This window comes from Aricia agestis, chromosome 22, assembly GCF_905147365.1.
Source record: "Aricia agestis chromosome 22, ilAriAges1.1, whole genome shotgun sequence".
Taxonomy (NCBI): Eukaryota; Metazoa; Arthropoda; class Insecta; order Lepidoptera; family Lycaenidae; genus Aricia; species Aricia agestis.
The window spans coordinates 4,869,149-4,887,138 of NC_056427.1; the positions used below are offsets into that span (position 1 = coordinate 4,869,149).

Below are 17,990 nucleotides of genomic sequence, written 5' to 3' on the forward strand. Positions count from 1 at the left end.
TACTCAGTGATCAATTGATATTATATTTTTTTTCAACTAATATAATAGCCAAATATCACGTCCTCGAGTATTGAACATGTCTCACCAGTTATGCTGTATATAGCGTCGTAACGTTCCCACTGTGGACAAACTGTACAGTTACATTGTTACCGTTCTAGACATTTTAATGTATTTATAACAAAAGTAATCATGTACCATCGAGGAAATTGATTCATATACAGTTGACGGACCTACGTCATGTGGTCGGCTTGTGTCAATTCAATGTTAACTGTGATCGGTCGGATGGGTTTGACTTAACGCGACCAAATTACTTAGGTCCGCCATCTGCCTAGAAATCAACTTTTCTGATAGTACATATACATGTATTTTATTATTTTCAAAATTTATTTTATTATTTTCAAATCAAAAAAGTTGTGTTGTGATATTGTTTATTTTTAAATTTTAAGACTGTTTTTAAAACATTTTAAAGTAATATTGTTTGTCTTACTCTGTACCTACCATAAAGTTAATATACCCAGCGGAATAGAGAAATAATCTCGAGCTGTCAAACGTAACCGAAATTGGTGTGTGTAAAAAAATTTGTACGTATACACTTACACAAGCATGATTGAACATGATTTCTATGAGATTAAATTGTCAACGTGCGGCACGTGCCGACTGGACGTCAAAAAAAGAGTGCTGCTGTCATGTATCACACGTCTCTTTTTACCACGCAGTGTCTGATAGTGACATCTCTCTTGCTCAGGCCTTTGTTTCTCTATTCCGCTAGGTATTCGGAGCGTGCGAAGTGGGTGGAGGGGGTAAAGAAAGCGATTGCCGCGCTTGCCGTGGCAAAAATATGCAACCAAAGGGGCTCAGTTAGTAGTCCAACAAACTTGTCAATCTTGTTTTGAAATTTTTAGAAATTGGTCTTAATGGTTTTTGTATCGTAGACTGCAAAAATAACAGCAAAAATAGGTAGTCAGTATACAAATTTAATGTTTTTCCTAAATCCACTAGGAAATTAGATCAGATAACTGCTGTAAAAATGAAAAAGTATGTGATTCGATATAACCTAAAATTGCATTATCAGTCAAGTCAATTTTATTTGAGTTGCATTTTATAAAGATATTAATTGAGTACCTAACTATCGTTTTAGTGTTGATGATTGATGGATCACCATGTTCTCCAAAATCCGACGACAAAACTTGCAGTGATAGTTTCATAGAATACCTATTTCATTTAAATCCAAAGTATCAGGTGGAAGAAACAGTGACTCAAAAATGACGATACACCAGATACTACATCTGGTTTAACTGATCTTTTTAAGTATTGCTTGTATTTTTGTTACTGATTAAAGCAGCAATATGTTTGCTCTTGCCGTTCTGGATATAAATGCAGCTGCATTTTACTCCAGCAACCACTCGATCATTATTATCTATCTGTAAGAATGAATAAAAATGTTTAAACTTGCTTTATCTAAACGCTTAGTTAAAGTTTTTTTGTTGGTTCATTACTTACGTTTGAACTTGTTTTATAGGGTGCTAAAGTCACCGATGTTCAACGAATTATATTGGCTCGTATTAAATAACATTGCCATTAGTTCTTAGCTCTTCTACATCCCTTACATGTCCTGCTAACACCAATTTATTTCCTTTTAGCATAGATTGGGCCTTGAAACTTATTGAGTGTTTTACACTTTCAAAACCAGTTTTTATGATTATATTCATTTTCCACAAGTAGTTTTTAACTAAATCTAACCCAAATACCATTAATTATTGTTCTAAATATATTTTATTTGCTATAATATTTACAAAATAAACAAACTCTTGTTGTTTATTTTTTGACACATGCCCCTAAAACTTCGTTTGAAATATGCATTGACTTTAGAAATATGTCACTACTGACGTGCACGTTCCGAATATTAACTTTATGGTACCTACACTTGTCATGAAAAACGATCTAAGCATGATCTTAAAAATTATTATATTTATCACTGTTTTAGTTTACATGTCAACATACATCATACTGCTTCCAGAATATCAAGAAAGAAAATAATATAATTTTAGTATTAATTTTATTATAATTGAGTTTATTAAATTAAAATTATTGTTTAAAAGTCTTTAATTATTTAGTCAATAGTTTTAGTATTTAGTGTCCTCTAGTTATCTATTTTATATCATGCGTTCGTACTTGTATAGATAGATTTTATGAAAAGTGGTCCAGTTGTTTCTAGGGCTTTTCAATAAAAACAAAAATCAATTCAAATATTTTCTCTTTATTTCTATAGAATACAGCTTATAATTAAGTTTATCAGTCAAAAATAATCTAAATTAATCTTTGTAATCGTTTTAACTCTTCTTGTTTTTCTAATAGCCTTTCTTTATCTAAATTCTGATCATTTTCAGCTACTGAACTTAAATATTTCTCACTTGTCACCCTTTTTTTTAATTTCTCTATACTTTCTTCAATTTTCTTTACTCTCTTACTAATTCTTGTTTTTGCAGCTGTTAGAATATTATCAATATCATTTCCTTCTAACTCGATTCTTATTTCTGTATCTTTATCTAAAGACGCATTAATTGTATTCTTATCATTTACTTCTTCAAACTTAATCCTACTACATCTAGATAGATTTAAAACAATTTTTGAATTGCGTTTTATATTCTCTAATAATTCATCATCTTTACTTGTAATGTATACTAATGGTTTCAATTTGTTAGATATATTGTAAAGCCCTTTTACCTCTCGTATTAGATATATCGTATTTAATAATTTGTCTACTTGTATTTCCAGATTTTTGTTGTGCCACATTCTAAAATCTGCACCTTTTGGCAATTCTAAATTGTCTGTGTCATTAAAATTGTGTATTATGTTAGTTTCAAAAGCTGGTATTTTGGATATTAGCTCTTCAGTAATATAAATCATAAATGGAGCTAAGCATCTGAGAGAGGTATTTAAGACTGCTGAAAGACAGTGCGCATGCGCATAACCAATTTTAAAATTATCATCTTCGAAACCGGGTTTTGTAGCCTCTAAATACACATCACAGAATTCATTGTATAACATAGTTCTTAATGATTTGACTGCTGTATGAAATTGATAACCATCCATTGCCTTTTCGACTGTTTCAACCATATCAGCTAGTCTACTTAGAATCCATTTGTCGAAGAATGTTAGGTCATCAAGAGTGATTCTATCGATTACAGGTTTAAGTTTGTCAAACGAAAGTTGAGTATATTTAACGCTTTGCCATATTTTATTACAGAATAGTTTGTTTGCGTGGCACTGATTGACATCAAAGTTGACGAAATGGGACCCAATATCTTGGGATAAAAGCGTAAATCTCAGAGCATCTACACCGCATTGTGGAATACCGTTTGTGGTCGAAAAGTTTGACTTGTGATAAGCTACTGCTTTCTTCAACTCATCTTTATTCAAAATTCCTTCTTTATGCATACTCACTGCCTTTTCTTTTAGCTTATCTAATGTTATACCATCAATAACATCTATGGGATCTATAACATTACCTCTACTTTTAGACATTTTAGCACCTTTATTATCACAAATTACACCATGTAGCAGTACATCATTGAAAGGTAGTTTATCTGTCATTTTAAGACCTAATATAACCATTCTATGAACCCAAAAACCTAGAATATCATGTCCAGTGACCATTAAATCTAACGGATAAAAACGTTTTAAATCTTTACTGTTTTCAGGCCAGCCTAGAGCAGCAAATGGATATATACCTGATGAAAACCAAGTGTCAAGAACATCTGTGTCTCTCTCTGCTGTGATATCATCTGGTATTGTTCTCAGAAATTTAGAAGCTTGTAGCTTAGCAGTCTTTTCGTCAGTCGCCGCTGTCCAAATCAAATCTTTACCAACACTGCATTTGTATGCTGGTATCTGATGCCCCCACCAAAGTTGTCTAGATATACACCAATCTCTGTCATCATTGGTCCAATCTAACCAATTTTTTACAAACTTTTCTGGTTCTATCTTCAGTTTTCCGTCTTTTACTACTTGTGTAGCTAGTTTATTAAGTTCACTACAAGATAGAAACCACTGCTCTTTAGGTAAATATTCAATAACGTCACCAGTTCGGCTACAAATTGGTAAATTCATATTGTGTGCTTCTACTGACCTCATAAGTCCCAAATCATTTAATTCTTCAACTATCTTCTTTCTGCATTCATACTTATCGAGTCCATTGAATTTATTTGCGTTTATTATTTTACCTTCTTCATTTATAACTGTTAGTAGTGGTAAATTGTGGTATTTGGCAACTGTGTAGTCAATTACTGTGTGCTGGAGTTATTTTAACAGCTCCTGTTCCGAATTTCATGTCGACCATCGTATCATGGATTATAGGTATCGCTTCTTCTCTAAATGGGTGTACTGCAAGGGCGCCTTTTAAATGCTTGTACCTGAAAGTTAGTTTTTGATTATGTTCAATATTTTCTATTGTGCTGTTATTATACCTTCTTTAATTAAAAGTCTTGAAAAGTTATTTATTTTAATTATTTTTACTGTCTATCAGGTGTCCTTTTTATTATGACAAAAAGAAAGAGTACCAATTTTACCAACACTTGTTAAAGTATTCATTTTGTAACATGTTCTCCCTCATTCCTTGTATTCATGACAGAGAAGGTATGATATTTACATGATCAATTTTATCTTCAGTTTTATTCTTACCTCTCATCATCAGGATGCACTGCTATGGCCGTATCACCTAACATGGTCTCTGGTAAAGTCGTAGACACAAATACCTCTTCATCACTGAAGAGTATTTTATATGCAAATGTATACAATTGTCCAAACTTCACAGGAGTTTTGTGGCCTGGCAACATTATTTCCGTAGGTCCTGTTACAGCCAAGTTTTCTACTTCTATATCTGAGACAGTGGATTTAAGGGTACTACACCAGTTGACTAAAGCTTTCTTTCTATAAATGTAACCTTTTTCGAATAGTTTTATGAATGCTGTGTTGACAGCATGTGAGTGTTTCGGACTCATCGTAAAAACCTCTCTGGACCAATCTAAAGAACAGCCGAGGGTTCTTAGTTGCTTGGTGATAGTGTTACCATGTATTTCCTTCCATTTCCACACTTCTTCGCAGAATTTTTCCCTGCCGAGCGTATGTCGATCCAGGCATTTGGTACTTTTTATGTACTTTTCTACTACACCCTGTAAAATAAAATCTCTTTTATGGAATGCATATATCTTTGTTTGTCTCAATTTTATATTATCTTTTAATATGTTCACTGCAAACACAATTCAGATGGACTACAACTTTTACTAAAGAGACAAAAAGTATTGAAAGAGAATGCCTAAGCCCTAAAGAAGTGACACATAGCCAAGACAAAGTATGTATTGTAGATATTTAAAATTACCTGTGTAGCAATCCCTGCATGATCAGTACCGGGTAGCCAAAGCACATTGTATCCTAATGATTTTTTACTTCGTGCAATCACATCTTGAATAGTGCAGGACAGCGCATGACCTGTCAATGATGATAGTGAATTATAAGGCCTTCTACACGTTTTGTCCTATTTGATACCATACCAGATATGCAAGATAAATTGTATAACGTCAAAGTGTGTGCGCAGTACATAGAATCACTCTCTTTTTTACATTTGAAACCTAGTGATAAGGTGGAGTACCTTGTGGAGTACTGACTATTTGCCTATTCAGCCTGTTCTGGGCGCGTAAATTATGAGCAAAATATAGAACGATTGTTTTCTATAGCAGAAGATAACTGGTTTAATTCAGATTAAATTTTATAATCAATTTTCAAAATATTATAACCTTACCTAGATGTAACTTTCCGGTGATGTTTGGAGGTGGCAAAACCATTGTAAAGCGCGGTTTCTTATTGTCGGGCTCCGGTTCAAATGACCCCTTAGCTTCCCATGTATTATATTTGTCCTTTTCAACGATTTCGGGCTTATATGCTGCGGCCGAAAGATTCTCTCTAGATTTGACGATAACAGTGCTTGATTCATATCTTCTAGGGATTGTCCCATAGGAAACAACGAGAGATCTTTTAAATCTCATCATATTTAATATAAAATAATATTTTATTTGGCTTTTAACAAGAAAATAATTGAAAAATATTTGTAAACATTTAACGTTCTGCTTCTTCTTCTTTGACAGACGTCGTTGAGAGGTGACGTTGTCATTTGTAATTTTTTTATTTCTTCTATAAGGCAAAGATACAAATATTTTTCAGTTTTGGTTTTTTGCATCACATCAAGACAGTGGAGTGTGAACATTTCACATAACACATTGGTGACCGAGTAATTTGTATTCTGTGTTGGTGACTGGTTAAGTGGTCACTGGACTGTTCACTGTGGTCAACTGGTCACTAAACTGTGGTGATGTGGTCAACTGGTCACTGTGGATTGTGATTTGTGGAAGGAAGTTCGAACTGAGTTGGAAGTTGGAAGTGTGGAGACTGTGGAGTGTGGAGTGTGGACACGACCGTGGACTCCAGTCTCCACTCACTCCACACTCCACAGTCCACGTCCAGTCAGTTACTGTCGTTGAGTCGTTTTTTTTCCTCTCCTCCACTCAGTGGAGTCTGTGGAAGTGTGAAAAAAATTTAAAAAAGTTTGGTTATCGGTTGTGTCAAAATTATGTTTTGATTTCAAAAAGTGATAAAAAAACGAATTAACTCGAAGATAAAAGGTTAAAACGTTGTAAAACTAATCAATACATACTATCAGCATATTTTTATCAATGAATCCGTTTCCTTGACCGGTTAATTGTTACTTGGAAGATAAAGTCTGAAGAACCGGATCTTCATCATGGATTTGGTGCAATATATAAACCCATTTATAGTGTTTCGGCAGTTTATTCGTCACCCCATTGAATCCTTCTTAAGTGACCAGTACACGGGCTACAAGAGAAAGACCAACGAAGGCATTACTAGCATAAAAGAACTTTTATATAGAGTCGGTGTTATAACGGTGTTTTTATCAGCTATTTTGTGGATCTCAATATTTATGTACATCATATTCTACTACACTTACATGCCGAACGTAACCCACACAAGGCCAGTTCATCTGCAGTTTAAGTAAGTGAAATTCAGTGCTATCACTCTTTATGTCTTACTACTGAAGCATAACCATGGGCGTACCGAGGGGGGGCAGGGGGGGCAGCTTCCCCCCCCCTGGATCATGCTGTCGTCCCTACTAAGTATATTATCTAGTACTTACTTTTATCTATAAAAATAAAAAATTAAGAGAACAAATTTTTGCCATTTGTTTGCAATACAATATTTTTACAACTAAAAATGATTAAGTAATTTTTATTCTATATAAATACCTTTTACCTGTTATATATTAAATATAACAGGTATTAAATACCTGCTTTTAAAAAAATACTCCACTCGGGCTAACTTGTCGCTAGCGGTCGTTGACTCCCTGTCAAACACTTGTCATTTTCCATATAAACCGCGATTGACAATGAAGTGTCAGATATTGTCAATCGGGGTTTAATATGGAAAATGACAAGTTTTTGACAGGGAGTCAATGACCGCTAGCGACAAGTTAGCCCGAGTGGAGTATAGTCTCAATTTCAATTAATGCAGATCATATAACATTTGGCTTTCTCAGGTGTGTGTATGTTTGTTCTATAATATCACCCAAAATCTTCTTTATTTCTGGCCCTGTTATTTATTGATTAATAGGTATATAATATATTGTATGCTTATAGTCTATGTAACATAAGCTATACATTACTATACAAGCTACATACTTGCTTACAGATCATGCGACCAAGACATGGGTATATGCTCATATCCATCAGCTCATGTCCAGCTTACTCGGCGCAGCAGCATGCTGATGCCATCACAGCCGTATCGGATACGACTGGCCTTGGAAATGCCAGAGTCACCTGTTAATAAGGATCTAGGTAAGAACTATGTCCTTCGATTATAATATTAGTATTACTTAGTACATTTAACATTTATAGCTTTCACACAGTTTATGTATTTAAATATCAGGTTTATATAAACCAAGTTAGCTACACAAGAGTAATTTATTATGCCTATGTGTGTGCACATGGACACTCTTTGTTCCTTTGGAATACTGTACAAGACTGAGATTTAAAATGTTTGATGTTATCCTTCAAATAATCATTTAATTTTTATAAAATATTACTTTATTTATAATGCAGGTATGTTTATGATATGTGCGGAGATGCGAGCTTCCGGCGGAGCCCTGGTTCGGTCATCCTGCCGATCTGCCATGCTTAAACACAGGTTGGTTTAAGACAGGGGTCGGCAAGTAATTTTGGGTGGGGTCCGGATCAGTGGCGAAGAGTCCATATAACCCGATCCCGTTGGCTTCCCTTTTGGAAAATCGAATCTATGGGCCAAATACATTTTTATCTAGTTAATGGAATCAGGCGTTACTTTGCGGAAATCCATAGCTTAAAATTTAATTTGCGCACGCAAAAAAAACGCACTGTGGAAGACTGCCACTCATCAAGGTGATGAGGATGGTATGTTATTTTAATTAATAAACCTTATCTTAATTGATACTTGGTATAAAACCTACCTTTCGCGGTCCGCCTGTTGCCTACCACTGGTTTAAGAAAATATACCATTTACCATTTATCCCCATCCTGTCAATTTCAAGTATCATGATTCATGACATTATCTCATTAAAGGAGGTGTCATTTTAAGTGATGGTTGTTTAGCATTTGTATCCCATTTTTAAAAAGATCTTTGCAGTAGGCTAAAGCTTAACCATATTAGGATACAAAAGGGTAGAAATACTGACAGTTATACAGACAAAATCTGTCACTTTTTCTGTTTAAGCGACGTTACGCCTAGCGCGCACCACGATTTTAATTTTTGCGACACGATTTCAAAATCGCACTGTAAAAAATCGCAGAGAGTACGGTGCGCGCACTGCGATTAATAAATAGTGATCTTTGCTCACTTTCACCATGGATTTCGTACAAGTTGCTTGTCTTTATTTACTACTTTGGAGGACCGCTGAAGAAAAAAAAGAAAATTCGTCAATACTGGACTCATCCTTTTACAGCCGATAGAATTTTCGAAGGTTTCTTTTATCAGAAATAACATGAAATTCGGATGTATCCCAAAAAATTATTTGGCTATTATAGAATGAAAATTCTATTATAGAACTAGCTGTCCTGGTGAACTTCGTGTCACTTAAAAACCTTCCCTGGACTTCTACGAATATTTTAAGACTAAAATTAGCCCAATCCGTTCAGCCGTTCTCGAGTTTTGCGCTTAGCAACACATTCAGAAGAAGCTTGGTGTTCTTAACAGAGCGAGACAGTACTTCAGCCCGGACCAACGCCTACAACTCTACAAGGCGCAGGTTCGGCCTCATATGGAATATTGTTCTCATCTCTGGGCAGGGGCGCCAAAATACCAACTGCTCCCTCTGGATCGTATCCAACGAAGGGCTGCTCGAATTGTTGACTGCCATAGTGTTTCAAACAGCTTGGACCCCCTGGAATTACGCCGAGATGTAGCTTCACTCTGCATCCTCTATCGGTTGTATCACGGGGAGTGCTCTGAGGAATTGTTCGGAATCATACCACCTGCAACTTTTCGCTATCGTCCCACGCGAAAAACATACCATCCTCATCACCTTGATGAGTGGCAGTCTTCCACAGTGCGTTTTTCGCGTAACTTTCTGCCGCGCACTGTAAAACTCTGGAATGAACTGTCACCAGCAGAATTTCCGGACCGATACGACCTGCAAACCTTCAAGAAAAGAGCGTATTCCCTCTTAAAAGGCCGGCAACGCACCTGCAGCTCTTCTGATGTTGCGAGTGTCCATGGGCGACGGTAGTTGCTTACCATCAGGTGACCCGTTTGCTCGTTTGCCCCCTTATTTAATAAAAAAAAAAAAATTTGCGACTCATTTTTATATTATACAGGGTGTAATAAGACCACTTCCGATAACTTTGGGGTATGATTATACTACATTTTCTGATTACGAATATGTATTTTTTTTTAATTTTTTTTTTATTTTTTTTAATTTTTTATTCTTTATTTTTTTATAATTAAAACCCTTTAAACATGATAATAAACCACATAGAAAAATATTTTAAAATATTTTTTTAAATTTTATTATTTTTACCCCAATAAGCATTTTCAAGCGCGCGGTCAACGTTCTCGTGTTCCGAGTACATACCCGAGAACGTTGACCGCGTTAATCAGCTGTTAGCTCCGCCCTACGCACGCTAAGTCGAAAGGTCGTATGCGACGAATGACGATACACTACGAGTTACGACTTACGACAGAACACACAGAAACCCTAATGTATGTCTTTTCAATTTCAAACCCATGAAGGTCACCATGACGTGGAACTTAGAACTCTGACCTCTGACCTCTCATCTAAGCTACTTGCAGTGTTAAGAGTTTAATGGTAGCTCATGTAGAAAACTGTAAGTAACTGTCTGTGCATGTGTAACAACTTACGACAGTATGGCAAACTTCTAAGATTATTAGACTAGTTAAAAAGTTCATCGTAAGTAACGAAACCTATGCGGATGAACTGTTTATCCGCAATCGTCACTTATCAATCGAAATAACAGATGATACACAAAAAAACCTCATACATAAAACTGGCAATTAACTTACGTGAAAAATGTTGAGTTCAAGTGTTCTTACTTCTTTATGCATTTTGAAAATAGTCCTTAACACCAAGCAATAAGACCAGTCACCACCAAGAACGTCAAAAAAACTTCTCGTTAACGAAATGTATCACACCACAAAGTATTTTATTACAACTGAAATAATAATCAATTATTAACACTTTACACAATACTACCACGTTTTGATACTTGAAGTAATTGTTAAAAAATCAAACTTATCTCCTAACAACTCTAACAACCTATTACCTCAATGCTCAAATGGCTACTAAATTAAAAAATCTATTTTAATTTTTGAAATAATGTTCGTCGTGTATCGACTTTCGGAAGTAGTCAAAGGACACCGAACGGCGGCGGCTTGCTTTGATCGCGGCGCCGACAAAGCGCGCCGCTGTGCAGGTGCCCGACGCACGTGTCGCTAATCCATTTCAAGGACAATCTAAGTGTTGTACCCTATAAATTCAATACTATTTAGTCGATATTTAAATTACCATTAAATAATAAAAATTATAACTATTATTTAGTAGATCTCATCTCATTTTTTTAAATTCGATACCTACATTACCGTGATAAAATGATTGTTATACCGTGGTACGCGTTATGCGCGTCTAAAATACTTTAATACCTAATTAATTAAATAACTTTTAATTATTGTCGCTTTTCTTAATATTGAGTAGGTATTTGTTTATTTTTAGTTTGACAGTAATCAATACGTACTCGTATGTAAAACAATTAATACGATTTATCGATAAAAAAATTATCGATTACTCAAAATATTCACATTGCACAGGGATACATCCCTATTATTTTACAAAGTTTTTTCTTCAATTTTGTTCAGTCGGCTGTCTAACACGCGCCGTGCTGGTGTAGGTACTGTGACGTTTTTGTTTAAGTTTTGTAATTTTACGTTTAGATGTTGTCATATTATTGCTTGTTTTGTGTATTGTTAACTATTTTTTTATGTTTGTAATTAATAACGGGCCGTGACAAGATACGTCCGATGAATGTGCGATGCTTTAAGGAACAGGTGAACATCGTCGTCGATAGACGATAGTGCGGTTTAAACAGTGGAATAAAAAGTGTTTAAAGAATTGGAATGTCTCCTGTAATTACTTTTGTTAAGTGTTGAATAACTCTGCAATCTACATCGAGTTAGATGGATCATGGAGCACAGTTCGAACTGCATTTCATAAAAGCAGACAGCTGATCACAGGTCAGTGAACATGTTATCACGTATGTTTTCCATTGATAGGTATTGATAGGTGCAGTAGGTAACTGTGTATGTATTTTTACAGATGTGTAAATCGGATGATGATCGGATGTGAATTATGATTTCTTTTCCTTTTTGGCCGGAAGTAAAAACTGAGTATTTTTGAGTAAAAACCTGAGAAACGGTAATTAATAAATTGTAACATTTTGTTAAATCGTGTAAACTATTGTAATTTAATAATCATTACAATATTGGTGGTTTATTCACTACCTACGGGCTAGGGTATAGGGCACACCACGATCAGCTGTTTTGTCTTAACTCATGACTAGCGCAGAGCCGCGCGCGCGGTATTCGGCGCGGGCGGCGCGGGGGGGCCGGCTCGGCCCGGGGTTTCATTCATCGGCGGCGGGCGATATTATCGCGCATTAACTGCACGCATTATACATTGCGTGTTGAAAATTTTGACTATTTTAAAAACTGGCGATTACATGAAAATTTCTTGCACCAATGGATATATCTCATGCCCTATAATAACCCCACGAAGTTATCGGAAGCGGTCTTTTGACACCCTGTAGATGAAAACACAATGGTGTTCTTTCTTGTACTGCGATTATCAAATGTTCCACATCTATCTTCGTATCGTTTATCGTTTGGAGACGGACACTCCATTGGAGATACAGGCGCCGACATGTTTAACAAAGAGTATAATATAAACCACTACGATGTTTATTGTTGGACAGAGAAACCTTCGAAAATTCTATCGGCTGTAAAAGGATGAGTCCAGTATTGACGAACATATATACGACAGCTGAAATGTATTACGTGGGCTCCGGCCTGACCGAGCATACTACCTCGCTCGGTCGGAAGATCTTCCTTTGTGGCCTCCACATTCCCACACCGGTATAAAACCTATTATATGTCCTGTCTCAAAGTATTTCTATACCAAATTTCGCGACGACGGCGACAAAAACCATTTTGTCGCTTACGCCCTTTCCATTTTTTGCTGTTCCATTGCTTGTTTATAGAAAACAAGCATTCTAAATCATATCCAGCACGGTTTTTAGGGTTGCGTACCCAAACGGTATTAATACTGAGACTTCGATGTCTGTCTGTCTGTCTCCAGGCTGTAACTCAAGAACGGTAATAGCTAGAGAGTTGGAATTTTCACAGATTATGTATTTCTGTTGCCGCTATAACAACAAATACTAAAAACGAAATAAATTAAATATTTAAGGGGGGCTCCCATACAAGACACGTGATTTTCAAACATTTTTTGCTCTGTATCAATGATGACAACAGGTAGGCACTTGAAATTTTCACAAAAGCCTTAATTATATGTGAACTTTAGTAATTAATAATAATATTTAAATAAAATAAAAATTTAAGGGGGGCTTCTATACAAAAAACACAATTTTTGGCCTATTTTTGCTCTACAACGGTACGGAACCCTTCGTGCGCAAGTCCGACTCGCCCTTGGCCGATTACTTTAACGCGGCGTCACCTTAATATAATTGACATTATTGTTATTGTGTGCATTTCAGGTCGCTATTGCACTATGTAATGAGGACTCTAGTGTACGCACCGCTGCTTGTGACGGGGTTCAATGAGGAAAAACAGAATCTTATTGTTGAGCTGTTCACCGATTTTGAAGATGATGAGGTAAAAACTTAGATATTAGTGATGTGAATGTGTCTGTCTGTTACCAGTTAGTAGTTACTAGTTACCACTACAGACTAAAACCTTTGACCTGACTAAAAAGGAAATTTGGTATAGAAATACTTTGAGACAGGACATATAATAGGTTTTATACCGGTGTGGGAATGTGGAGGCCACAAAGGAAGATCTTCCGACCGAGCGAGGTAGTATGCTCGGTCAGGCCGGAGCCCACGTAATACATTTCAGCTGTCGTATATAATATATATATCGACACTCTGAGAAAACTTCGATAGCGCGATGCAGGAATGTTAGGCGATGTGGGTACCGCCCATAAAGTTAATATACCTAGCGGAATAGAGAAACAAAGGCCTGAAGCAACTAAGCAAGAGAGATGTCACTATCAGTAACAATGCGTGGTAAAAAGAGACGTGTGATACATGACAGCACTCTTTTTTTGACGTCCAGTCGGCACGTGCCGCACGTTGACAATATCATGTTCAATCATGCTTGTACACATATTTTTACACACAGATGAAACCAATTTCGGTTTCGTTTGACAGCTCGAGATTGTTGCTCTATTCCGTTAGGTATATTAACTTTATGGTACAGCCACACCAGGAAAATGTATGGTTGCCATGAGTTAAATTCTTGTCTGTTACATTGGAAACAATATGCTTGATAGACAAGGACAAAACTACTAGCATTTGCCATTTGTGTTTATTGCGACTATCGTATACAAGATGTTAGTGTAAACACCGTTATCCTTGAAACCATCAAATGAGCCCGTCAAAATGAACAACTTTTTCTATGAGAACAATGCTGGGAACTCAAAAAAAATCCGTCTTCATATCCATACGTGGGAGAGCCATGCTTCGGCACGAATGGGCCGGCTCGACCGGATAAATACCACGTTCTCACAGAAAACCGGCGTGAAACAGCGCTTGGGCTGTGTTTCACCGAGTGAGTGAGAACAAATTGCTGATCCGGGCATCCGTATGTGTATGAAGACGGCATTTTTTTTAGTTCCCAGCATTGTTCTTATAGAAAAAGTTGTTCATTTTGACGGGCTCATTTGATGGTTACAAGGATAACGGTGTTTACACTAACACTCTGTATAACAACCAGTCGTTATATCAGATTTTTAACCAACTGCAAAAACGGAGATTAAATTTTTTTAATGTGTCAACTGTCAAGCATATAATATATTTTTTGTTTTATTCCACAAATTTTACTCTTTTATTCCAGAACCAACCCGTAACAGACGCCTACGTGGAGCTCCAATCACGGTTTGCACAGGTGCACTCCTGTGAGCTTCAGATACAAGCACATTTCACCGGTCTCCGATACATCATGTACTACTGGCCTAAGACATCTGCTGTTGTTGGTGAGCACTGCTGATTATTTTACATACTCTGGAACGAACTGTCACCAGCAGTATTTCCAGACCTATACGACCTGCAAACCTTCAAGAAGAGAGCGTATTCCTTCTTAAAAGGCCGGCAACGCACCTGCAGCTCTTCTGATGCTGCGAGTGTCCATGGGCGACGGTAGTTGCTTTCCATCAGGTGACCTGTTTATTTCATAAAATAAAAAAAATACTAGAATTTAGATGTTGGCCTCCGTTGCGCCAAAAGTTGTTTATCGCGCGGGAATCGTACATTTTTCCGGGATAAAAAGTATCCTATGTCCTTTCCCGGGACTCAAAGTATTCCCATACCCAGCAAAATCCGGTCAGCGGTTTGAGCGTGAAAAGGTAACAGACAGACACACTTTCGCATTTATAATATTAGTTTTTTCAGGGATAAAAAGTATCATACGTCCGTTCCCGGGACTTAAACTATCCCCATACATGCCCATACAAAATTTCAGCAAAATCCGTTCAGCAATTTAAACTTGAAGAGGTAACAGACAAACAGACACTCTTTCACATTTATAATATTAGTATGGACGATATTAGGATGGACGCTATCTAAAACAAATTCTTCAGCTTTATAAGCTAAAGAATTTGTTTGAACGTGCTAATCTCAGGAACTACTGGTACCATATTTTATTGAGGCTTTAAGCTTTATTAAAAAAAAACCTATTGTTTTAGTATGCGCTTTACAAAGACACTAGATACCACAGACATCAAGAAAGATACCGCATGTCGTTCCATTTGTATAAATACGAGCGTGCCACTTTTTTCCTACCTACTGTGACGTACCGATGATATGAATTAACGTGTCCATTATCTAGGCCAAGGTTTCTATTTGAATTTCCACAGCTCAATACGGCACTTTTAGGCGTTTAGGCATTTTTAATATTCCGATTGACGTCCGATTCCGATAGCAGACTAAGAACAGACTTTCGAACAACGAGCATTGCTCGTCGTTTGGGAGCGCGATATGGCACGCGAAGTACATACACATGCGGTATCTATCTTGATCTATGTCTGTGCTAGACACCCATGTTTATTAGTGAGAATAATAATCATATTTTTGTTGTTTTATTTCAGGAATAAGTTCCAACTTATTCTTCGTGTCGCTGATCTTTATATTGAGCTGGTATCACCTGCAAGATGGATTTCCGGATTTCCTCAAGGTAAATTATTTGAATATTTAAAAAGAAATAATGTACTTACTGTATTTAAATTACTCAAAAATAATGCATGGAAAACATTTTCTTTGATATTATGTTATTATTTATAAAATATGCAATAGTTTGTTAATACATTTGCTAGTGAAATCTAGTATTCACAAAATTTAAAATTAGTATGCGCACAGCGCAGAAGAAATGTATAAAAAAAGTGAAGAAATTAAAAAGTGGCAACATCGTAGTGTCATCCCTTTTTTCTTACATTGATTTGAAAGGGATGACACTACGATGTTGCCACTTTTTAATTTCTTCACTTTTTTTACGGACTATATGTGTCAAAATTATCATGTTAATTCATTTGATATTTTAGGAAAAATTGGGAATATCCATAAAAAAAGAAGAGGAAGAAGGAAAGTTTACAGGGAAGATAAAATTGGAAAGAGAAGGTATAACTTTTATCTTAATACTAAAATTAATAGTATATACAGAGTGTAACAAAAATAAGTGATAACTGATAACACTTTGGGGTGTGTCCTTCACTTTTGTACTTGTGACGCTCGGGCCCTTGCCCATACATAAGTGAAAAAAAATTTCGTCTTTCAGAACTGCTTTTTTCACAGTAGTTTTCTGCAAGGAACACGTACACACCCCAAAGTATTATCACTTATTTTTGTTACATCCTGTATATTTTTAGGGTCAGTTCACACTCAAACGTTTTTCATTACTGAATAAACGTTTATTTATTTATTTATTTTATTTTAAACGATACGAAACGAGGCACGACGAAACGTTGCATATAAAATCGCAAGGGGCGACAGGATATTGAATACTAGTAACTACTAGATGATGCCCATGGGCAGGTTCTTCGCCAGGGGGGGCAAATCAGATTTTTTATAAGCTAGGTGCCTATAAAGAATAAAAAAAAAATTGTAAAATTATTGTATCAATGCAAACAAATGGCAAAAAAACATTTTCTTAATTTTTAATTTTTATAGATATAAGTACTAGATAAGATACTTAGTAGGGACGTCAACATGATCCAGAGGGGGGCAGCTGCCCCCCCCCCCCTCGGTACGCCTCGGCTCGCAACTCCGTTACGCCAAAATTCGTTTATCGCGGCGGAACCATACATTTTTCCGGGATAAAAAGTATCCTATGTCCTTTCTCAGGTCTCAAAGTATCCCCATATCAGCCTTATTCCCGAAACTAAATCAATCTGTTATCAGTTTCGGGAATAAGGCTTATTTCATATATTTCAGAATTAGGCAAATTTCATCAAAATCGGTTACGTGGTTTGGGCGTAGAGGTAACAGATAGACAGACGTCTGTCAGTCTGTCTATCTGTTACCTCTACGGCCAAACCACGTTTCGCATTTATGATATTAGTATGCATATGGGTTTTTTGTATTGCATTTGCATCGCTAAGTCGCACCTCTATTGTTTTTGTTTTTGATCTAGATGGTACTGCCTATCACGTTTTGGTTTCGTAGTCAGTTCAAAATTCAACATTCATCCGGACCCATAATTTGTATTTTTAACAATTTAAATCTTTTTTTTTCAGATTCTTTTCCGTTTATAGAAGAAGAAGCGTTAATGGAAGAATTCGACAAGTTGGAAAAAGAGAAGAAGAAAGCTACCTCAAAAGAATGAAAAGATTTTATAAAAATACAAATCTAAATAATAATAATAATTAATTTTAAATAATCAGGGACTATACTAGTATGAGCTTAAAATATAAGTACAATAATAAAAAATATAAGTACCTAAATAAAAATAAACTGTGAACCAACCTTTTTTTTATTTCAGTGATATTTTGTATACTTTCTTGATAAAAAGTGGTACAAACATATTATTATATTTATTTTTATGACATTTTTATTGTAATAATAAAATTAACTTAATAATTTAAATAGACTGAGTAT

The 17,990-nt window shown here is 35.9% G+C and overlaps 3 protein-coding genes and 1 long non-coding RNA gene across 4 annotated transcripts in view; 1 reads left to right on the forward strand and 3 right to left on the reverse strand.

Annotated features, from left to right (window-relative positions):
* Positions 1-17,990, reverse strand: part of LOC121737965 — a 380,295-nt gene that overhangs the window by 88,541 nt on the left and 273,764 nt on the right. The window lies entirely within an intron of this gene.
* LOC121737947 (probable valine--tRNA ligase, cytoplasmic) lies at positions 2,285-4,212 on the reverse strand. Its single transcript, XM_042129687.1, has one exon. It carries the CDS (start codon positions 4,132-4,134, stop codon positions 2,308-2,310), a length of 1,827 nt encoding a protein of 608 aa, XP_041985621.1. The 5' UTR covers positions 4,135-4,212; the 3' UTR covers positions 2,285-2,307.
* Positions 4,280-6,072, reverse strand: LOC121737957 (valine--tRNA ligase, mitochondrial 1-like). The gene is made up of 4 exons (XM_042129700.1): positions 5,798-6,072; positions 5,378-5,487; positions 4,681-5,171; positions 4,280-4,412 (listed from the first exon to the last, which is right to left on the reverse strand). Exons 1-4 carry the CDS (start codon positions 6,042-6,044, stop codon positions 4,280-4,282), a joined length of 981 nt encoding a protein of 326 aa, XP_041985634.1. The 5' UTR covers positions 6,045-6,072.
* On the forward strand, positions 6,604-17,795 carry LOC121737954 (seipin). Its single transcript, XM_042129696.1, has 8 exons — positions 6,604-7,062; positions 7,756-7,901; positions 8,166-8,250; positions 13,380-13,497; positions 14,740-14,878; positions 15,989-16,074; positions 16,439-16,514; positions 17,630-17,795. The coding sequence occupies exons 1-8, from the start codon at positions 6,794-6,796 to the stop codon at positions 17,716-17,718; spliced, it is 1,008 nt and encodes a 335-aa protein (XP_041985630.1). The 5' UTR covers positions 6,604-6,793; the 3' UTR covers positions 17,719-17,795.

What these genes read in the sequence shown, in the direction of transcription:
- LOC121737957 (XM_042129700.1), bottom strand. Translation starts at nt 6,044, where the DNA reads ATGATGAGATTTAAAAGATCTCTCGTTGTTTCCTATGGGACAATCCCT. An exon ending in CACCGGAAAGTTACATCTAG is followed by an intron (nt 5,488 to 5,797) that starts GTAAGGTTATAA and finishes CATCATTGACAG; the next exon opens with GTCATGCGCTGTCCTGCACT. An exon ending in ATGCAGGGATTGCTACACAG is followed by an intron (nt 5,172 to 5,377) that starts GTAATTTTAAAT and finishes TTTATTTTACAG; the next exon opens with GGTGTAGTAGAAAAGTACAT.
- LOC121737947 (XM_042129687.1), bottom strand. Translation starts at nt 4,134, where the DNA reads ATGAGGTCAGTAGAAGCACACAATATGAATTTACCAATTTGTAGCCGA.
- LOC121737954 (XM_042129696.1), top strand. Translation starts at nt 6,794, where the DNA reads ATGGATTTGGTGCAATATATAAACCCATTTATAGTGTTTCGGCAGTTT. An exon ending in ACCTGTTAATAAGGATCTAG is followed by an intron (nt 7,902 to 8,165) that starts GTAAGAACTATG and finishes TTTATAATGCAG; the next exon opens with GTATGTTTATGATATGTGCG. An exon ending in TCTGCCATGCTTAAACACAG is followed by an intron (nt 8,251 to 13,379) that starts GTTGGTTTAAGA and finishes TGTGCATTTCAG; the next exon opens with GTCGCTATTGCACTATGTAA.